The sequence below is a fragment of the Hemitrygon akajei genome, chromosome 21, assembly GCF_048418815.1.
Source record: "Hemitrygon akajei chromosome 21, sHemAka1.3, whole genome shotgun sequence".
Lineage (NCBI taxonomy): Eukaryota > Metazoa > Chordata > Chondrichthyes > Myliobatiformes > Dasyatidae > Hemitrygon > Hemitrygon akajei.
Window position 1 is genome coordinate 37,512,625 of NC_133144.1, and position 23,365 is coordinate 37,535,989.

At 40.4% G+C, this 23,365-nt stretch overlaps 2 protein-coding genes across 4 annotated transcripts in view; both read left to right on the forward strand.

The window, feature by feature from the left end:
* Positions 1-131: 131 nt before the first annotated feature.
* On the forward strand, positions 132-16,417 carry ndufb8 (NADH:ubiquinone oxidoreductase subunit B8). Its single transcript, XM_073025251.1, has 5 exons — positions 132-287; positions 1,014-1,140; positions 9,355-9,454; positions 10,149-10,304; positions 16,218-16,417. Exons 1-5 carry the CDS (start codon positions 197-199, stop codon positions 16,308-16,310), a joined length of 567 nt encoding a protein of 188 aa, XP_072881352.1. The 5' UTR covers positions 132-196; the 3' UTR covers positions 16,311-16,417.
* Positions 16,418-21,306: 4,889 nt separating this feature from the next.
* sec31b (SEC31 homolog B, COPII coat complex component) overlaps positions 21,307-23,365 on the forward strand; it is a 91,031-nt gene continuing 88,972 nt past the window's right edge. For all 3 annotated transcript variants that reach the window (XM_073025252.1, XM_073025253.1, XM_073025254.1), the window contains exon 1: positions 21,307-21,437. The gene's annotated coding sequence lies outside the window, so the exon portion shown is untranslated. The remainder of the gene's footprint in view (positions 21,438-23,365) is intronic.

Below are 23,365 nucleotides of genomic sequence, written 5' to 3' on the forward strand. Positions count from 1 at the left end.
GCCGAAGTGGGCGACCGTTGATCTACATTGCCACCTAGAGGCAGGGAAGAATTAATTTCTCCCCCACTGCTCAGCTTCAATCTATCATTCTCGCCGCCGCTTCACCCCACGCATGCGCGCAGTTGCTTTTTTTTCCTGCTGGCGCTTGCGCAGTGAACGTTACCTGCTCCGGCGTTGCTGCACTTTGCGGGAGGAGATGGCGTTAAGCAGCGGTTGGATCCGGACCCTTACTGGGGGCATAAGAAAGAGCCTGAAACCGGTTGGGAGCTGGACCTCCGCTCGAGCTGGTGAGAGTTGCGCCTTAACTTTTGTAAAGACAATTGGTGGCTTAGGGACACTAACCTTGGGGATGGTGAGGATAAGGCCCAGGGTTCAGTACCAATTCTGTTCGAATACAAGGTCATCCACCAAACAGACCTGAGTGTAACCTACATTTGTTTTCACTTTTGCTGCTATAAGTAAAGGCAAATAGCAGGGAACACTTTGAAAACCAAGCCAAAGAAAAGTTTGTAGGTTATCTAACTGCAGCAACAACACAATTTCTCTCCCATCTATTCTGGGGGAATGTTTGGTCCTTTCAAAGAAGAAACAAGAGGCGTTCCTTTGGACCGGGAAATGGGAATAAACTGGTTGGTGTCCTCAAAGTGGAGGAGGACATTTGAGGTGTCGCAATTGTTGCTCGGAAGAGATTGAACAAGAAGAGAAAAAAAAAAGTCTGCATAGGAAGGAATATATTCTTGGAAGAACATGGTGATATAATCTGGAGTCTTAATTGTGGATCTTGGGGAAAAGGTGGATGGGAAAGGGAGTAGGCTGTTCATGGTTGTGGAGAAAGTACCTGGGGGGTGGGGAAAGAAATGTGTTGTGCTGACAAAATCAGTGTCCGTCTGATCAGAACCAGGTAGTTTAAGGTCTTCTGCTCTGCTCCTCATCTTCTTCCAAATTGATAGAGGGGAAATCATTAAAAAATCAGGGTGAAGTGTAAATGTTTTAAGTTTTGGTTTGTTTCACAGCTTCTGGAGTTTCAAAAGACATACTGCCAGGTCCATATCCCAGAACACCAGAGGAAAGAGCATTAGCAGCAAAGAAGTACAACATGAGAGTGGAAGATTATGAGCCGTATCCTGATGATGGAATGGGGTGAGCTTCTGTCTCTAAAATAGATTTAATATCATATTCCAGATTGTTATAAGTTGTCTCAGGAGGAGGATATCTATTTTGCCTTGTGCCTTTTCCACAATCTCTCTGGTTATCCATTAAACCTTCGACCAGCAGACAACCGTAATACCTTCAACAGGCTGCTACTTATTGATTGCAGCTCAGCATTCAACACCATTGTCTTTGGTATATTGCTACAGAATCTAGCAATTTTCTACAGATGTACCGTTAGTTCCTTAAGGTTGTCATAGCCAGAGGTGGGGTGTAGGGGTGGTGATGGGGATATGCTCCCACTACCTATGAAATGCTCCCAATGGCATGTGCCTCAAATTGCCTCTGACAACCAAGTCCAGCTACTGGCCTTCATGTGTGGCTTAGCAACCAAGCCCGATGCAACTGTTTCTACTGACAGGAGAAGGAGCAAAGGTAGGTTACTAGTGCCTTAAAATGAGTCGCTTCAGGCAGATGGGCTCATCAGCTGTGGTTTGCAACTCATCTAGGAGAAGGAAAACATTGATTTCAAACCTCCGCTGCCTTGTAACTATACCTACTCATGGGGAAGGCTTTAGGAGTAAACCCAGGGGTGTGGGGGGGATATTCAGAACTGCAGTCCCTAAGGCAGTCCTAAGTTGTGTTCAACGCTGACTGGCAACTCCTGCGACGCTGCTAGTGCCAAACTGTATCGGTCTCTGCCGTTCCTTTGGGTTCATCTATTGCTTGGAGAGGGAGAGCCTGCTGCATGGTTAACAGCTTGCTCTCCGTATCGTACTGCTATCCAAACAGTTAAAACGCAACATCCATGGTGTTCCTGACCAATGGAGGCCTCATACCATGGAGAGCATTCTGACTGGTTGCATCAGTGCCTGATATGGAGGATTGAAAGAGTCTGCAAAGGGTTGTAGACTCGGCCTGCTCCATCACAGCCCCATCACCATTGAGAACAAAAATTTCCAGACATTCACTATCCTCTGGGAAGGCAATCTTTATTTTCTCATCTGTCCTGAATGGCTGACATCCTAGTTTGCGACTGCTGTCGTGGTTTCTTGTGCCCCACAAATGACCAGGAGACGGAGAAGATTTTTCAAGAAGTATTAAACTTTAATTTGCAAATCAAAGCTGAGACCGTCATTGAGCTAGTCGCTGATTGCCCACCAATCCTTTGGACATAGCATTTTTTATAGCAATCTCCTGGTCCAGTTGCATTAGCATATCTATAGTCTATAGTTGCGTATCACACGTACATCCTGCCACTATTGTTTCTACCCATTGACTTAATCATGTTCTAATCTACATCTCTTAGCTACCTCTCATTAACACACCATTGTCTTCTACATTCTTAAGATTTCATTCTCCTACTAAATTGGGTACATGCATAGCAAATAGCAAGTTTCAAAACTGACTACATAGTTTTGGTTACACAGCAAAATTTATACTTTTATACTCCAATACTGCACCCTGCAGTTAGACAACCCAGCCATGGTAAATATTAAACAAGAGAAAATCTGCAGATGCTAGAAATCCAAGCAACACACACAAAATGCTGGAGGAACTCGGCAGGTCAGGCAGCATCTATGGAAAAAAAAGTACAGTTGACATTTCGGGCTGAGATCCTTTGGCCAGAATATTATCCCTGTATGTGCCTTGCTAGGCACCTTAAGAATTTTTTTAAATTTACTTACAATGAGGTCACCTCTCATTCTTCTAAACTCAAGAAAGTACTGTGCTTAATCTATCCTCATAGGATAAACACACGATCTCAAGAATCAACTTCCAACCAGAAATAGGTCTTTCAGCCTTCCATATCTATGCTGACCATCAAGTGCCTAACTATAATAATCCCATTTAACAGCTATTGATCCATAGCCCCTGTGTCTTGGTGATTCAACATAGTTTATTGAGATAGCTTTCAGGATTCCAGTTAATCAGACCATCAGTTAATTAAGACAGCCGTTTATTTAGATCAACTCTGAAAGAACAAAAACAAATTGACCTAATAGCTGGTATTCCCTTCATTTATTTGGGACACTGTGCTGCTTAATTGGGACAGGGACTGTTGTCAAATACCTCTGTCAATAACTATTAGGAACTAATACAGTTTTATAGTATTGTTAGTAGCATTTGTAGTGTTATAATTTGTTCAGTATTCCGTTTAAATACATAGTTAATATTTGTCTTTTTTATACCTTTTTACTATTTCCATGAAGTTTTGGCTAATTGGGACAGCTGCTTAATTGTGCCAAAATGTACTGGTTCTTGTGTCCCCCAATTAACCAGAATCCATTATATTTGAATCTGGAACCTCTTAAATTTTGCATAGGTATGGAGACCAGGCACTCTATTCCTAAGGTGATTTCAACACTGCCCTCTGTAATTGCAGTGTGATGTTTTACACTTTTACTCAAATTCTCTTACAATAAATAGGAAAAGTAATATTTGCCTTCCTGATTACTTGCTGTACTTACAGATCCCTCTGGTAACCAAATATTTTCAATCTCCTAGCATTTAAAAAAAAAGCTCTGCCTTTTCCAGAAAGGACAACCTCATGTTACTACATCTGGCATGTCTTTTTCTTATTCATTTCACCTGTATTATACCCCCTTAAAACTTAGACACAACATGAAAACTTGAATGAGCCCTGCACACAAGAGGCATTATCACTCAGCTGAGAAGCCTGTTTGTTGATGCTGATATACTTGGTTCTCTCGTCCAAATTATTGACCGTAGATTGAACAGCTGGTTCCACTGCATTTATTTATCACATTACCCCATTAATTGCAGCTTCACAACTTGAAAATGACCTGTACGTAGCTACTGTTTTTTTACTGTGTGTTAACCAATACTGAATCCGCATAATCACCCCATCCCATAAATTCTGTGTGCTGTAATTTTTTTAAAACAACCTCTTCGGACGCACTTGATTGAAAGCCTGCTAAAAATTGAAATGCCACACATCCACTTGTTCCTTTTTATTGATCCTGTTAGTTGTAATCCTAAAAAACTAATAGATTTGCTAAACATAATACCCTTTTGTTGGTTCATGTTAACACTGCCCAATCCCAGTTATTTTCTAAATATCCTGTTATCACTTAATAGCTTATAATTCTAGCATTTTTCCCTCCAGCTGTTAGGATAACTGGATAGTAGATCCCCATTTTCTCTCTCCCACCTTTCTTAAATGGGGTTACATTTGGTACCTTCCAATCTGTAGGAAGTACTCTAGAATCTATCAAATTTTGGAAGATGATAACCACCCACTAAATCTGATGTCACCTCTTTAAAAACCTTGGGATGAAGATCATCAGGTCCATGGGAATTATTGGTTTTTAGTCTCACTTCACATCTACAAAAGTCTGTTTTTGTGTTTCTTTATAAATTGTATATTCTCTTTTCTTTAAGTTTTAGTTTTCCTTCCTAATTCCAAAGCTTTTCCAGTTCTCTAGCTCATTACATGTGTCCTAAACTTCCTGACTGCCACTGTGCCCTGCATTACCAGTGCTGCTTGTAGTCTACAAATAGGTGCCCCTTTTGGGTTTTTAGTTTTATGATCCTTTCACCCTTTGTCACCTCCACCTATCACATTCCAGCTTCATGCATCATTCCGACTCCCCCCTCCACGCACCTGCCTGAGTTCCCCTCTCACCTGAATTCGCCTATCACCCTCCAGTTCTCACTCCATTGGCTCCCTCCACCCTTTTATACTGGCTATCTCCCCTCTTTCTTCCCAGTCCTGAAGATGGGCTGAAAAGTGACTGAACATTTCACTCTACAGATGCTGCCTGATATGCTGAGTTTCTCCATCATTTTGTGTATTGCTTCAGATTTACAGCATCTGCAGTCTCTCTCATGTCTAAATAAATCAACACAATTGTTTGAGTTTCTTGGCACATGTGTAGACGGTGTGATTTTTGCATTATGGAAAATTGTAACATGGCTATTTTATAGGAAAGTACTCCTATATTGTATAGGGGTGGGTGTTGGGACTGGCTAGAAATGTACAGAACACTAGATTTGACACAGCTAGATTACTGTGTATAGTTCCTTCACACTATAGGAAGGTTGTGACCTCTCTAGGGAAGATTCATAAGGAATTTATGTAAATGTTGCCAGAGCCAGAGATATTGATTAAAGATTAGTTAAGACATAGGAAATAGAAGTAAGAGTAGGCCATTCAGTCCATGGCCCTCGGACACCAAAAATAATCAAGGTTAATCTTTGGCTTGCATCACCTTTCCAATTACTTATGATATTGGTAAAATAAAAGTATATCTCCAATATGTGCAGCAACTGTGCCTCCACAGTTTACTTGGGTAGAAAGTTCCGAAGTTTCGTTATCACTTGGGCGAAGAAATTTCTTCTTGTCTCAGTTTGTGCCTCTTGTTCCTCCACTTCTCAGTCAGAGGACGCGCCATTCTTGCATCTGCTCTCTTAAGACTTGTGAGAAAAAATATACACTGCCTTGAAGAAGTATTCAGCCCCCATAGCTATTTTCACATTTTACTTTCATTTTCTAAATTTAAAATATTGAAATAGGATTTTCGAGCATATTTACAAAACATTGTTCATCATGTCGAATGAAAAGAAAAATTCCAAAACCTGTCAACAATTAACTAAAAATTAAAAACCAAAATTGTGAGGCGGAGAAGTATTCATCCCATTTGTAATTACTACGCTAACTCTCCTCAGGTGCAATATGCAGTATTACCTTACCAACTTACCTAGTTTGTTGATATAGAAAATTGGAGGATCGTCTGTTTTCAATGAACTCATAAGAATAAATACCACTTCTTTCTGTAAGGTCCAACAGTACTGTAGATTTTCAACAGACTAAACCAAAATAAAGACAAAAAAACATCCAAGACAAGTCAGGGAAATAAAAATAGAGAAGCATAAATCTGGGGAAAGGTAAGAGACCGTCTCAAAGGCACTGAACATACTTCAGAGCTCAGTGCAGTCCATCATGACAAAGTGGGGAAAAATATGAAACAACAGCCACACTGTTTAGATCAGGCTGCCCCTATAAATTTAGTCGCCAGAGAAGAATGGCACTTGTCAGAGAGGCTGCAATGATGCCAACAGTCACTCTGAAATGAAATTCATGGCTCCACAATCTTTTAAGGCCTTGCACTTAAAAGGGTATTTATGTTAGAGTGAAAAGGAAGAAGGCCTGGCTTTTATAATTTAAAAAAATATATATTATTGCCTGTAAAGACTTTGTAAAGTGTCACTTAGAAGATACTGTAAAGATGGGGAAAAAGATATTGTGGTCAGATGAGACTAAAGTGGTATGAGTGGTATAAATCTACTACTGCGTACTAGCCAACTAACAACATCGCTACTGTCAAGGGAACACATTGCTATTGGGATGCTTTTCATGCTGATAAATATGTACAGATCCTGAAAAAAAACCTGCTAGCCTCTGCCAGAAAGCTTAAACTAGGGAGGAAATTGGTCTTTCAGCGGGGCAACGACCCAAAGCACATTGCCAGAGCAACCATGGACTGGCCTCGAATGAAGAAAATTGATGTCCTTGAGTAGCCCGGTCAGAGTCCTCACCTTAACCAAGTCAAACATCTCTGGCAAGACCTCCAGATTGCTGTCCACCGCCAGTAACCTGGCCCAGCTTGAACGATTTTACAAGGAGGAATGGGCAAATCTTGCTCAGTCACGTTGTGCAAAGCTAATAGAGACATATCCAAAAAGACGACTGGCTGTAATAGTTGCAAGAGCTAATTCAACTAAGTACTGAACAAAGGGGGATGAATACCTTGAACTGCTGACGTTTCAGTTTTTGAATTCTTTGTTTTTCATGCTTTAAATGTTTCCCTGTTTTTTTGGGGTTCTTCTGTGGGTGGGGGGAGCATGTGATACACAAATAAAAATTCTCTGTTAAATTGATACAAATCCCTGGTTGTTATACTCATTTATGTGAGCAAAGGGTTGGGGCCCAAATACTTTCTCAAGGCACTGTAGGTTACACTACAGGGCACTGTTTTCTTTGGAGCTAAGAAGGCTAAGGGGAAATTTATCCTTTTAAAAAAAATTAAAACCCTAGATTGGATGAATAGCAGGGATTTGATAACTAAATGTAGACAAAGTAATAAATACTGTGGTTGAAGAGGAGCTGAAATGTTTCAAACAAGAGGTCTAGAACTAGCTGCTTGAAAGGATAATTGAATCAGAAACCCTCATTACATCAGTGTACACCTTAACAGATGCTGTTGACGTGCTGAGTTCTTCCAACATTGTTTTTTGCTCCAGAGTCTCTTATCTTCACATTTTAAAATACCTGGATGAAGGTCTAATGTGCTGTAATGTGTGTGGCTAAGATCTAGAAAGTTAGTTTCATCTCAGTAGCTGCTTTATGGCCAGAATTGACATGATGGGCAGATTTTCTGATTGTATTTAATGTTTAGGGTGGTGAGGTAGAGATATGCCTCTACCAAAGGAGGTATAAGGTGCTCCTTCCTTCCACTAGTCTGCAGGTGATCTTTGGGCAACGTGTCATTTCTATTAGCCCCTGATCAGAATCACATGAAGCTATGGGAGCAGGTGGTGGATGGTTGTGTGAGCAGCTGGTGCAAAACACAACTCTTGGTTTTGCGACCGCTGACGCCAGGTAGACCATTTCTGAAGAGCATTGATAATGGCTGGAGTCACCCGTCTTGTAAAGACACTGCCCAGAAGAAGGCAATGGCAAACCGCTAATGCAGAAAAAATTGCCAAGAACAATCTGGAGAATATTTTCTGAATGTAAGGAAAGTATCGAACTAGCATTTACTATTGGTAACACTGGTGCCAAGCTGTATTGGTGCTTGCCCTTCCCTTGGACTACATCAGTGACATGGAGAGGGGGAACCCACTGCATGGAGAACAGCTGGTTCTTCAAATTTTTCCACCCAGGCTTGCACCCTGGAGAGGACACAGGCCACCAGAGGCACAAACCCATGATCCCCCGGGATCGACAGTTGCGTACTACACATGCGTGGAGAAAATATGTTTGAAATTCTGCTGAGGGATTTCTAAGTACCAAAGGATTTAATTTTTTACATGTTAACTGTGCACTCAAATGTAACATTCAGAATGAGTATAAAAACATTGTCTGCAGTTTGCAAATGAAGTTTAATAGCGGGAAAACCAAACAAAAAATAGAAGGTAAACAAAGTTATAGGCTAGGGCAGAGACTCTCTGTGATATTTTTGTCTCAAAGTTGAAAGTAAATTTATTATCAATGTACATATATATCACTATATACAACTCTGAGATTCATTTTCTTACGAACATAGTCAATAGAATAATAGCCATAATAGAATCAATGAAAGATTGCACCAACTCTTGTGTACAACCAGTGTGCAAAAGATCACAAACTACAAATACAAAAAGGAGAGAATAATAAATAAATAAGCAATAAATATCAAGAATATGAGATGACAAGCCCTTGAAAATGAGTCTATAAGTTTTAGGAATATTTCACTGAGGGGGGAAGTGAAGTTGAGTGAAGTTATCCCTTTGTTTCAAGATGATGATGGTTGAGGGGTGACAGATAACTGTTCCTGAATCTAGTGGAGTGAGTCCTGTTGACATCAGTGAGAAGAGAGCATAATCTGGGTGGTGGGATCTCTGATGTTGGATGCTGCTTTTCTGCGACAGTACTCCATGTAGATATGCCCAGTGGTGTGGAAGGTGCGACGGTACTCCATGTAGATATGCTCAGTGGTGTGTAAGGTGTTGCCCGTGATTGTCTGTATTCATGCCGCAACATCAGTTAATTCTTTAGATATAAAATTATGCAAAATTTGCTATTCTTTTGACTTGCATTGAATGACTGTAGTGGCTTTGGGATACAGTATTTATGAAATTAATAACAATTACATCAGATACATCTCATTAATATTAGAAATTTAATATGATTTCCTGTTTGCTTATAGCAGATGTGAAGTTGGGAATATTGTGCAAGGCTGAATACTAAGTTGGCAGACAAACTTGAAGATTAAAATGACAATTTAAAGAAGTAATGTCATTTACATTAGTGGTTATAATATTGTGGGCTGGACAATGTTTTCTTAAACTAGTGTTCATTTCTTTTCTGTATTGTAACTTGCAATGCATGAGCATTTTAAACAAGAGCATGTAGTAGCTATTGAAGCTTCAGACAAAAATCTTCATTGTAAAGTTGAAAATTTATTTTCCCCTTACTAGATATGGTGACTACCCTAAACTACCAGACAGGTCACAGCAAGAGCGAGATCCGTGGTACACCTGGGATGAACCTGACCTGCGAAGGAATTGGGGTGAACCGGTGAGCAGAAGAAATGGCTGGTAGCCATCCAGTTCTTGAATAAAATATTGTATTTCTGGAAACCCCTCCTCCAACTTCAACCTGCTTTCCTACAAAAAAATGCATTTTCCTTTTCCTTTCTGCCCAACTCAGAGTTAACCTCGACTCATTGACAATTTGCAACTCTCAATTTAACACCAGTTAGGAATATGAAAACATGCTTGTTGTTTTTCCATCTAATACCTGACATTGAAATTCAATGTGGGATTTTTTTTCCCCCTGGTCATGTGGCTCATCTTCAAAGTAGGTGCAATCATATACTGAGTCAGTGGAGACCAAAAAACTTCTGATCTTGATTTAAACATTCTGAACGTGTTTAGGGAAAAAGAAAACAATTTACTTTTATATATTTCCTTGGAGATATCCAGATGTACATGCAAGAGGTCTGAACAACTAAGTTTTTTAGCTGGGGGATGAACGTTGCCCAGTACACTAATTACTCTTGATAATTAAGTTGAAAGGCATAAAGCCTGCCCAGTTTAGATAGAACCTTTCATTGAGTTCATTAAATTTAAACTGAATTGCACATATGATTTCGACTGTATTATCTATCCAACTGGAACATGTACATATTAAATATTTTGAGGCTGATGTATTTTTTTTTTGGTGTCCTGTTTTAAACCTTTTGACATTTATTTCTTATTGCTTTTTCCAGATGCACTGGGATTTTGACATGTTCATTCGGAATCGGGTAGATACCTCTCCAAGTCCTGTGGACTGGACTACTATGGTTAAACAGTTTAGTGGCTTTCTAGGATTTATGTTGTTCATGTTCTTTGTTGGCACGTTATTTCCTTCATACCAGCCAGTGGTAAGTTCTTGTTGCAAGTTGTGCTTTGTTAATCTCTCATTCATAATCTAATTTTATCGTTTTAAGACACTGTTCCTATGTACTCAAGCATAGAAGCATAGTGGCAGGATATAAAGAACCTAAGTGGAGTAAACAGAAAGGCCACTAATTCTCTCGGGCAGAGCGATGGGTCAGAAACCAATAATAGATTTCAAGTAATTAATAGAAGGATTAGACATGAAGAATCAGAATTAGGTTTATTATCGCTGTCTTGTATGACATGAGATATATTATTTTATAGTTCATAGTAGTTTTTACATGACTATAAATTACAAAATAAATAGCGGAGAAAAAAAAGAGAAAGGAATAGCAAGGCAGTGTTTATGGGCCATTCAGAAATCTGATGATAGAGGGTAATAAGCTATTTCTGAATGGTTGAGTGTGGATCTTTAGGCTGCTGTACCAACTCTGATGGTAGTTACAAGAAGATGACATTTCCCAGATGATGGTGGTTTTCAGTGATGGATGCTGCCTTAAGGCATTGCCTCTTAAAGGTGTCAAAGTTCAAAGTAAATTTATTATCAAAGTACATGTATGTCATCATATACAACCCTGAGATTCATTTCCTTGCAGGCATACTCAATAAATCCATAGATTTATAATAATAACAACCATAACAGAATCAATGAAAGACCACAGCCACTAGGGTGTTCAATGTGTGGGAAAGATAACGATGATGGTATTGAGGGTTGTGCCCATGAGAGTCAACAACACTCTGCAGCCTCTTGCTGACCTGTGCATTAAAGCCCAGGAATTTGAAGCTACTTGAACCAGAAGTGGAGTAGGGAAATAAGCATTCTTTTTTCCCAAATGACTGGAGTTTGGAATTCACTGCCTGAAAGATGCTAAAGGAAGGAAGCTTTATCAGGTTTAAAGAATATTTGGATATGTATTCAAAAAGCTGTTACCTCTAGGACCATAATCTAAAACCTAGATTTTTTAGACTGGTACTAACTTAATGAGCTAAATGGTGCCATCTGTGTTGTAAATTTTCTTCAATTTTCCTGAAAGAAGGGAGGACAATAAAGATCAAAGAGAAGGTTTGTCTTGTGGTGGAAGGTGGGGTTTTCAAAAGTTATATTAAGTTAAAGTGATTTCTCATAGGAAAGAAAGAAAAAAAAAAGCAGTCTTTACCCTCAACTGTTCAAGTCAATATAGGAACCAATGTTTGATTTTAATTATTGGACATTGTTGAAGGTATACACTGACAGACTAGACAAAAAAAGAAACACACACAAAATGCTGGAGGAACTCAACAGGCCAGGCAGCATCTATGGGGAAAAAAGTAAACAGTTGAAGTTTTGGGCTGAGACCCAGGATAAAAAGCTAAGAAGTCAGAGTAAGAAGATGGAGAGGAGGAAGAAATACAAGGTAGTAGGTGATAGGTGAAACCGGGGGGGGGGGGGGGGTAGGGGGGTGAAGCTAAGAACTGGGAAGTCAATTGATGAAAGAGATAAAAGGGCTAGAGAAGGGGGAATCTCATGGGAGGGGACAGAAGGCCATGGAAGAAAGAGAAAGGGAAGGAGCACCAGAGGGTAAGGAGATAAGGTGAGAGATAATGGAAATGGTGAGGAGGCTGGTGTCCATTACCAGAAGTTTGAGATACTGATGTTCGTGCCATCAGGTTGGAGGTTACCCAGTCGGAGTATAAGGTGTTGTTCCTTCAACTTGAGTAGGGCCTCATTGCAGCAGTAGAGGAGGCCGTGAACTGACAAAAAAAGAGATCTGTTCTGTTTAGCTTTATTAGAATAAAAATGGGAATCCAGGGGCTAGATAGAGGTGAAAGTGAGAGTGGGGTGGAAGCTTGAAATCAGTGATTAGAAACTGGGTTAAGCATGTAGAAATTATGGATATGTACTTAAAGTGATAACACAATTGGGCTCCCTGGCACAGACATGACTACTTTGTGAGCTGAGAATGTGTATGTCATTTGAAGCCAATACTACATAATTTAACCAGAAAGGTGATTTTTGAGGTTCTAAAGAGGGGGAATTTAAAAAAAAAAGTGTTTTATTTTTCTATGCTTGTTTGGGTTGGGAAGGGACATTGGCTTTTGGAGTGATTTGAATTGTGGCTCATGTCACTGAGGAAGCACTCTCTTTAGAATGCTGAAAAGACAATTTGTACTTTATCAATTGAAGGTTTTAGAGCTGAGGGACAATTATTTTCTATATGAAGGCTGGTTAGGTTGATGGTAAAGTTTGTGGAGATGCTAACTTTTTCTTTTGCTTAAGGGTGGAGCAAGGGAGATGTGGGAAGTTGATTTGAGTATGGTCAAAGACCCTTTCAACATTGGTCCAGGGCATTCTTCATTTAAGGAGAAAGGATGGCAATGGTTGGGAAGGTGCTCTTGTAAAAGATGTGATGAGGATGGAGAATTTAGATAAATAGAATAGAGCTGTGACCATTGGACACGAGGTGGTAGAGGTCATGTCTGAGCAGGTGGGTTAGAGTGAATTGGCTTACATGAGATAATGGTTGATGAGCCCATGCATTGTAATGGCAATGCAGGTTTTGGGTAAAGGTGAGAAAGAATCAGTAGGTCCAGTAGTGAAGTTAACAAATTTCACATCATATGCAGGTGATAATAAACCTGATTCTGATAATAAAGCAGAGTCCAATTATTCTGTATTAATGCAAATGTTTCATTATATGCATCTCTTTTTTAACAAATGTAGGCATTTTGTGAATCTGCTGCATTCTGATTGCTCAATGAACTAGTCAGACTTAATTATTAGCAATGCAAGAATCCTTTTAAGTGCTATAATTGTGAACTAATAACAATCTGATTCAGAAGATAAACCATCAAAGATGTGCAATTGTGTTTGACTGAGTTATCCGAATTGTTAAAGGCCTAGTAAGGGGGATATGTATATTGTTCAGGAAAGTTTCATGAGACAATATACAGAGGGTTCTGCTCTTGATGATGCAATAATGAACAAGGATGGGCAAGTAAGTGAAGTGAAAGTTTGGCTATAGTGATCATAATTCTTAGTTTTAAGATAGTGAATTAAAGAATAGGACAGGTCCACAGATTAAGGTCCTAGACTGGACCAGGGCTACTTTTGGGGAAATTAGACTAGATCTAGCAGAGCCCAATTGAATGTACCTGTTTGAAGGGAAAGGAACAAATGGCAAATGGGAGGTTTTTAAGTGTTCAGGAGAACATTTTCCTGTTCCTGGGTAAACCTGGAGTGTTTAGGGAATCTTAGCTGACAAAAGATATTGATGCTTCAGTAAGAAGAACAAGGTTTAGGAAGTCAAGATTGAGCCAATCTCTTGAATAGTATAAAAAGATTAGGAATACTTGTGAGAGGAAAATCAGGAGAGTAAAGACAGGGTATAAGCTGGATCTGGCAAGTAAGGTTAAGGAAAATGGCATATGGTTCTTTAAATATATTAAAAGAGTGGTTCGGGAGAAAATTGGGTCTCCTGATAGATTAGCATGGCTGTCTATGTTTTGAGCCACAGGAATGGATGAGATTTCTTCTTGGTGTTTACTAATGAGAACATCATGGTTGCTCAAGAGATAAAGAAACAAGTGGAAATATTTTGGAGGACAGTCATATTGCCAGAGAGTGCATTAAGGTGGATAAAGCTCTAGGATCTGACTGAGTGTATCCTTAGAATTTGTGGGAGTCTAGAGAGGAAATTATGGAGGCCTTTGGGAAGATATGTGCCTCATAATGATTCACTAGTAAAATTCCTGAGGACTAAAATGAGATTAATATTTTTCTGCCAGGATTTGAATAGATAGTCTGATTAGGAGGAGTCAGCATCATGGGAAGTTATACTTGATGAATGTTTTAGTGTTTTTTGAAGAGGTAATCAAAAAGGTGTATAAGGGTAGGACAGTGCATGTTGTCTATTTGGACTATAGCAAGATGTTTGATGAGGTTCTGCATGATAGGCTGCTTTGGAAAGTTAAGTCCCATGGAATTCGTGGAGAGATAGCTAGGTGGATTCAAAATTGTCTTGGAGGTTACAAGCAGAGGGTGATGGTTGAAGGTTGTTTTTTGGAATGGTGACTGGTAACCAATGATTTTGCCACGGGTTGGAATTGGGACCCTTGTAATTAATTTTTTATATATGATTTGGATGCAAATGTGTAAGGTTGATCAGTAAGTTTGCAGATGACATGAAATTAGGAATGTTGTTGATGGTGAAGAAGTTTATTTGATCATTTATGGACGTCGGTGAAGAGTGAATACAGGTAAGAATTCTGGAAAGTCAAACCAGTATAGAACTTGTACAATGAATTGTAGAGAATAGGGAATGTAATGGAACAGAGGGACTCAAGAGTACACAAGTGCATAGTTCATTGAAAGTAGGAAGAAACGGTGGTGAAAAAGGAATGTAGCATGCTGGCTTTCATCAATGAGTACAGCAGTTGGGACATTATGTTGCAATTGGTGGGGCTGCACATGGAGTACTATGTACAGCTTTGGTCACCCTGATGTAGGAAAGATGCAGTTAAACAGGAAAGATTTTAGAAAAGATATGAGGATGTTGCCTGGACTAGAGGGCCTGAATTAAAAGGAGAGGTTGGTTGGTCAGGCTGTCTTTATTCCTTGGAGTATAGGAGAATGAGGGGCAACATTATAGAATATTTAAAGGGGATTAAAAATAATCATGCCATTCCCCTTAATTTTCCAATCATCCTATAAGCTATTCTCTCTCAAATGCCTTTTTGATTCTTTTGCCACTTACCTTTTCATATTAACACTTCTTGGGATGCTAGATGAACCTGGAAGATCTGGCAGAAACCCACAAAATCACAGACAGTTTCCGAGCTCAGTATACTTGAGCAATGAGGCAGCAGTGGTAACTGTTGCAGCTATGCACAACTGCACTACAAGCTGGTTGACTTCCTTAGTATGACACAGAGAGAGGCTAGATGACTCATTGGATCCATGGTGGCTCCAAGCAAAGCAATTCCATTAATCCCATTGTCTTTATTTTCCTGAGCTGTAATGTGTATTCTTTCACACATCTGTTACCTCCCCTTTAGTGTTGGCGCTTGGTCAAATGGTTAAGGTGTTCGTCTAGTGATCTGAAGGTCGCTAGTTTGAGCCTTGGCTGAGGCTGTGTGTGTGTCTTTGAGCAAGGCACTTAACCACACATTGCTCTGCGATGTCATCGGTGCCAAACTGTATGGGTCCTAATGCCCTTCCCTTGGACGACGTTGGTGGCGTGGAGAGGGGAGACTTGCAGCTTGGCCAACTGCTGCTCTTCCATTTGCCCAGGCTTGTGCCCTGGAAACTTTCCAAGGCACAAACCCATGGTCTATTGAGACTAATGGAGGCCTCCTACTACTACCTCCCCTTTGATTCTTTTGCTACTTACTACTTATGTACAACAGCAATAATTTATTGTAACCAATTAACTGATAAGAACATTGTTTGGATATGGTAGTAAATATACACAGATTGCACGGACAGCATCTGATGCCGGGATCCAACCTGGTTACTACTATGCTGACCGTTCTAACTCCTAATCTTTGTCTTATGCACTCATCCATTGACAGATGGCAGCTTCCTTCCATTTTACAAGACAAACTTTTTTAAGTAGAAGTGTGGTGAAACATTTCCCTGTTTTGTAAATTACAGTTATTACATTACATTATTACATTACAAAATTACATTATTGTAAGGTGGTCAAAGATTTGAGTCAATAGATAGTATAGTCTAGGATTGTAAGTTCTGTTCTGATGACTGATGAGGGGGTGATTATTTGAACCAAATGCAGGAAATGTAGCTTTAAGCACTGGCACTAATTTCAAGTTGGTGAATGTAAAACAACTTTTTTTTAGATAAGTGAGAAAAATTGGAGTGGGGAAATTGACTTGAGTTTTGACTTAATTACTCTTTCCAGGCTCCAAAACAGTATCCTTACAATAACCTTTATCTGGAGAATGGAGGTTCACCTGATGAAGAACCAGCCGAAGTGATCCACTATGAAATATGACCAGATTTCTATGACTGATTGTTGGGTATATGTGAATTTGGAACTGATCTTGTATGTATAATTAAATAAATAACATTAATAAAATTGTCATCATATTTATGAAAGAAGTTCCAGTTTTCAGGATGAATCCAGTAGCTGTAATGGAATAGGTCTAGGTCACAGAAAATGAATTAATACAAGAGTGTTTTATGTTTCCATTGTCTTCCATATCAGATTACACTTTTGAACTGAATCAGAACTATCAATTAGAGCAGATTTCATTGCAGTGGCACTGCTTTTAAAACAATCTTTCTTATTCACTTAGACTATAAGAAATAGGAACAGGTCCATTCAGCCCTTCAAACCTGCTCTATCATTCAAAATCATCATCACTCATCCATCAATCCTCAAGTCACTTTTCTATTATTTTCCCATGACCTTTGATTTCTTTACTGATTAGAAATCTAAGTATTTTGGGTTTAAATATAATGCCAAGGACTCTGGCCATGCCACTCTCAATGGCAATGAGATCTAAAGACTCAACCCTCTGAGAGAAGAAATTCTTCGTCATCCAAGTCTTAAAAGGGCACACTGTATAATCGGACTGTCCTATGAGAACAAACATCTCAGCATTTTCTCTCTCCAATCCCCTGAAAGTCCTATATTTCATTAAGATTGGTTTTCATTCTTTTACATTCTGATGAGTAGAATCTCACCACCTTTAATCACATCTCATCGAACAAACCCTCCATACTCAGGATCATCCAAGTATACCTTCTCTGAACTGCCTGCAATGAAACAATGTCCTCTAAACAGGAAGACTAAAATTATTCATGGTACCAAATGGTCAAAGTTGAGTTTATTAGTATATGCACAAGTGTGTGTCTGCACAAAAATCTTGTAGCAGCATTGCAGGCACATAACAGCCTACAAGCAGCATTCACAAGAGATTTTTAAAGTAATTATGCTCAACTTGTCTAAGAAGAGAATGCTTAAAGGGAAGTAGTTGTTGAACATATCTGTGTGGAACTTCAGACTTCTGTGCCTCCTGACCCTTGGTACCTTTGAGATGATGGCTTGGCCCAGATAGTGGGGATCTTTGATGGATGTTGCCTCCTTGAGGCAGCACATCCTATGAATTCTACATTGGTGGGAGGTGATGTATTAGGTAAAGTCCACTGCTCTTGAAGCTGCTTATGTTCCTGCACATTCAAGTTACCATATCAGACCTTGATGCAATCATTCAAGATACTTTCAAAGTACATCTGTAGAAGTTAGTGTTTGGTGACAAGCTGAACCTTCTTAACCTCCTAAGAAAGCAAAGATGCTGATGTGCTTTCCTATTGCAGTTTGGCATTCAATGCTATCATCCCTTCAAAACTAATCAATAAGCTTCAAGACCTTGGCCTCAATAACTCCCTGTGCAATTAGATCCTTTATTTCCTCTCTTGCTGACGCCAGTCAGTTTGGATTACAAGAACATCTCCACAATTTCCATCAGTGCAAGTGCACCACAAGGCTGTGTGCTTAGCCTTCACTCTACTTTCTTTATGCTTATGACCATGTGGCTAAGCATAGCTCCAATGCCATATTCAAGTTTGCAGATGACAGCACTGTCATAGACCTAATCAAGGGTGATGATGAGTCAGTGTATAGAAGGGAGATTGAATATCAAGCTGAGTGATACCACAACAACCTCCTACTCAATGTCATCAGGGCTAGGGAGCTGATTATTGACCAGGAGGAGGCAAGTAGAGGTCCATAAGCCAGTCCTCATTGGAAGATCAGAGATGGAGTGGGCCAAGAGGGAGCAGGAAGCACCAGAGAGACATTCTGTAATGATCAATAAACCAATTGCTTGGAATCAAATGACCTTGCCTGTGTCTCAGGGCTGGATGCGTCAGTATCTGTGCCACCTTCTGCCCTGGCACTTCTCTGTCCCACACCTTTCCCACAGTCTTCACCCTTGCCATTCCCAAAATCCTTTGCTCCCACCAGACTGAATCACTGCTTTATTTGGAAGGAGTGTTTGTAAAAAGGAAAGAGGGCAGGAGTTGCACCTTCTGAATCTGAAATGCGGCTGTAGTGAAAGTGCAGAAGGCTTTGATGGTAATTATGTAAAATTGTCTGGATTTTGAGGAACTCCCAAGAAGATTGCAGAATAACAAATGTGACACCAAAATTCAAGAAAAGCCAAACAAAGCAAGAATCAAAATCAATCAGATTTTATATCACTATAAGGAAGATGATCTTGTAGCACAGTTAGAGATCAGGTATGATATTGTGATCTTCACTGAGTTGTGGATGAAAGAAAATGATTGCTAGGAACTTCACATCCAAGGATACACATTGTATTGAAAAGACAGGCAGATAAGCAGAGGTGGTGGGATGACTCTGTTGGGGAAAAATGAAGTCAAAAGCATAGAAATGGGTGACAAAGGATTGGAAGAGATGAAATCCTTGTGGGTAGAGTAGAGAAACTGTAAGGGTAAAAAGACCTTGATAGGAGTTACCTGATTGCAGGACATTGGTGAATGGACAGGGAGCATTGGAAACAGGCTCTTGACACGCAGTTGCTGAGTGCAAGATCTGGGATCCCAGCAAATGGCAGGGAACATGTGAGTTGGAGCCTTGCTAAGTGGGAGTGAAGTGAAAGAACCCAGTGAGTGCAGCACAATATCACCTGGTGAGCCAAGATGCTAAAGCATTGAGATTGCCGATTATTAGATGTACACTACAACTGGGTGCCAGTGTTGGGGGCTCAACTATTTATAATTCACTTGGCTCAAAGGCACCAAGTGTCCTTAGCTAGACCCCTTCATGATACAAAAATAGTTAGGTTTGTGAATTGTGAGGGGAATACAAAGACCTTGTGAAAGAACATAAATAGGTCATATGTGGGGGGAAAAGTAGGCAGTTGAGAATATGATGAGTTCATCCCCAGATAGTTTAGCTACAATTCCAAGTATTATGAATGATAAGGTTATTAATTTTGGATAGAAGAATCAGAAAGCAAATTTTCAAACAAGGTGAATTTACAAAATGCTGTGGTACAAAGGTATCTGGGGATCCCAGTGCATGAGTACAAACGATTAGCATGAAAGAACAATAGGTAATTAGAAAGATATTCACAATATGTTCTCCTCAACAATGGGAAAACATTAAGATTGAGTGTCCAGTTTGCAAAACACATCTACAGTATTTAGTTCAGAAAGATGAATCTTAACCTGCTACCTGCTTTTTTTAGTTTTCCATTCCACTTCCACTCGAATCAGTTTGTCTTTTGCCTCAACATTCTCACTTCATGGTTTTGCTTTCTGTTCTTGTTCATCCCCTCTTTACTACATCCCCGGATAGTTTAGCTACAATTAAACAGCCATCGTGCTCCAACATAATGCCTTCTCTCGGTGTCGCCCCATTAGCAAATCCCTTTGTTCTCTCCATTCATCTTTTTTTTCTGCAGATTAGTTGTTGGCCAGAAGGAACTACAATCTACAAGTCTATAGATTGGGATTAATCAAGGACAGGGGGTGGGCAGAAATGTAGAACAACATTTGTTGTAGCCCTGGACTAGAGCTAGTAAGAAGGTGACCCAGGGAGGTCAGGTGACTTTAAGGCAATGGGATGGAGGTCTGTCAGTTCAACTGATGAGGAACACTAAGGTTCAGGAGCTCCAAATATGTAAGGGAGACAACTCTCCAGAGACCAGCCATCACGGAAGTGGAGGATCCCATGGACACGTGAAGATTGTGACCGTGAGGAACCCCTGGTCAGCATAGATTCCTTTCCCAGGTGATGCCTTTAATTTTCATTGTTCATGAAAGGTCAGGGAATTCTAGTGGTTATGCACACATGCGGTTAATTTGTGAACCCACGTGCTTTTAAACTGAGACACTAAAGGCTACTTACCAGTAAACAGATTCTCTCTGTGCCTCTGATTATTATTACAAGGGTCGACCAGTACAACAAAGTATATTGAATTTTTTAGCGTTTCGTATTTCTGATGGAATGGAGGGACATGGATGATACACAGGAGATGGACATTTATTATAAATTGGCTTTGGGTTTAGCACAAAATACGATACAGATAGGAAATAGATACAGTACATGGCTCCTACGGGCAGAAAATAGATTCATGGCTCCTACACTCATATTGCACCAGCTATTTTTTGTAACTTATGTCTTGCACTGTACCTCTGCTGTGAAACAATAAACTTCATGCGCTCCATCTGCCAAAAGCAGAACTTCTTGGTGGCCAAACATTTTAATTTTGATTCCCATTCCTGTTCTGACATGTTGGCCCATGGTCTCCTCTTGTGCCAAGATGAGGCCACCCTCAGGGTGGAGAAACAACACCTTATGAATTCCATCTGGGTAGCCTCCAAACTGATGGCATAAATATTGATTTTTTCTTCCGGTAATAGCCCGACTCTTCTTTTTCCCAATCTGGCCTCTTCCCTTTTCTCACCTTCTGGGTCCCCTTCTTCTTCCCTTTCTCCTCTCCTATCTGATTCCTTCTTCTCCAGCCCTTTACCTTTCCCAACCACCTGGATTCACCTGTCACCTTCCAGCTATCCTCCTTTCCCAACACCCCCCCCCCACCTTTTTATTCTAGCGTCTTTCCCCATTCCTGAGGAAGTCTCTCGGCCCGAAACATCGACTGTTTATTCCTGTTCTGTAGCTACTGCCAGACCTGCTGAGTTCCTCCAGCATTTTGTGTGTGTTGCAACAAATTTAAAGCAACACATTGAAAATGCTGGAGAAACTCAGTTGGTCAGGCAGCATCTGTGGAAAGAAATAAACAGTCGACGTTTCGGGAGAGACTCAAATTTTACGATTTATGTCAATAATAATAAACTTGATTCCCTTCAAACTGTAGCTTTGATCTTTCTCTCCCTCCGAACATTGCCTGACTTGTTGAGTATTTTCAGCTTTCCATTGTGAAGATAGTTGCTTTGCGTTCAGACTGGATAAATGGGAGGGGAAAGATTGACGCTAAACCCCGATGTATCACCAAGGTGGTAGCCACCGGTCACGTGTCCACGACGGAGCGGAGGTTGCGCGCCGGCGCAGTTGCCACGTCGCGGCGAAGCGGCGTGAGGGAGCGGGTGGCCCTTCGGTGTGTGGATTACTGCCGATGTCCCGACGGTAAGCGGCGGCCTGCACGGTGGGGCGCTGAGAGGCCGGCCGGGCTGCGTGGCGCGGTTGACGCGAGCCGGGAGCGCACAGCAGTGGGCAAGGGGGTAGGCCTTAGTCCCTCCACAGGCCCCGACCCTGCTGCCCGCCGTATGACAGCGCTGGAGTCTTGAGCGATCTCTTGCTGCTTTTCCCGTGGTTCCTGCCCAACTCCCCACAGCCCTTCCTCAGCCATGGAGGCTTCTCTGTTACTAACGGCTCTGAGAAACTCTCACACCGACAACTTCTCAGCTCCTGTAGTCGAGCTCGGAATCCCCGCCTTTTTATAAACTTTAGCATTTGGAATCACTGTCCCCTTGTGTTCTGATTCACCAAATAGTTCAGCGAACAGCCCAGTCTCTGCGAACCTGAATGGCTTTTAACCTCTCAATTTTAATATATGTATAAATACCTTGGATTTCTGCCTCCAACCTCTCCCAGCTCCAAACTTAGAATCTGATCAAACTCTCATCCCACCCATCAACCCCTCTGCCCTTACCCACTTCACTCTTGCCCTCTATACTCTGACATTCCTCTTGTCCTAGTGCCTATAATTTGCGCCATTCTGGTCCCTCCCCTTTTCCCAGCCCCACCCTAACCTTCCTCCTAAATCTTGTCCTGGCATCCTGGACCCTCAATTCCTCCTTTTGCAAGCCCCCCCCCCCCCCCCTTCACCAGCTCATCCCCTCAAAATAATTGCTTCTCACATGGAACTGAAATTAAAATCTGGAGTCCCCTTTGAATCTGGGTCTGCATTTATTTCATAATCAATTCCAAATACGTAGTCATTTAATCCCATTCCCATTATAAATTATTTCTAAGTTTGTTACATAACCAAAAAATTAGAACTGCTCAGCGGGTTGAGTAGAGGGGAAAGCATTTTATCATTTTGATAGATGACTTTTTATCAAAACAAGGCTAAATTAAAAAGCAAATGTAAATTGTGAGAAGAGTTAGTGATGTCGGTGCCAGGTCGGAGGATGAAAGACTGGATGTTACACTAGTGGTGGTGTCAGTTGAGAGGGACTGCTGAATGGCTTGTTGATCACTGTAAATTAGTCTGTAAGGAAAATATGTAAATAGAAGGCAATTCTATTGCCTTTTATTTTAAATTCTCTGTTTAATTTCTATACTAATGTTTGTCTTTGATCTTTTACACTGTAGAATGAGGTCAGACTAACCTTGTCAGATACAGTATCTTCCATTTAGAAACATTGCAGCCCTTGGGAATTGATACTGAATTCAAAATTGCGGACGTGCAGTCTTTTCAGTTTGGATCAGAGCTGTCAAGTGATGAAAGATCATCGAATTGTGACATTAACTCAGATTTTCTCTATCCTGATGCTGCCTGACTCGCTGAGTATTTCTAGCATTCTGTTTATTTCAGATTTACAACAGTAACATTTTGTGTCTCACTGTTGAAGCATTGAACTTTGTCTCCTTCCTCAGTAATCCTTCATTCTGTTTCATTCTCTTCCTGATCAATCAGCAGTAAGTTAATAAGCCTTCACCACTGTCTCGCAGTTGGCAGCACCACCACTAGCTGTATCCTTAAGGCTTTTGGCTCCACCTTAACAACATATCCCCTCTGCTTTTGCCTCCCTTTCTTTGATCTCTTCATCTTAAAACATGTTTAACTTCTAACTTTTCTTTGTTTTAATGAAAAATCACTCATCTGTAACTTAGCTGCTGCCTGATCTACTGAGTATTTCTAGCATCTTTTTTTAATTTTAGATTTACAGCAGTTTGTGGCCTATTGGCAGTTAACACTTAAGTGGTTTTAAAGTTTTTTGAGTCAATATATGTATATACAGTATGTATTTGTATATATTTACAGTATTGTGCAAAAGTCTTAGGCACCCTAGATTTTTAATGTAAATGTTGTTTTAGATGTTTATTTT

What these genes read in the sequence shown, in the direction of transcription:
- ndufb8 (XM_073025251.1), top strand. Translation starts at nt 197, where the DNA reads ATGGCGTTAAGCAGCGGTTGGATCCGGACCCTTACTGGGGGCATAAGA. An exon ending in TATCCTGATGATGGAATGGG is followed by an intron (nt 1,141 to 9,354) that starts GTGAGCTTCTGT and finishes TCCCCTTACTAG; the next exon opens with ATATGGTGACTACCCTAAAC. An exon ending in GAAGGAATTGGGGTGAACCG is followed by an intron (nt 9,455 to 10,148) that starts GTGAGCAGAAGA and finishes TGCTTTTTCCAG; the next exon opens with ATGCACTGGGATTTTGACAT.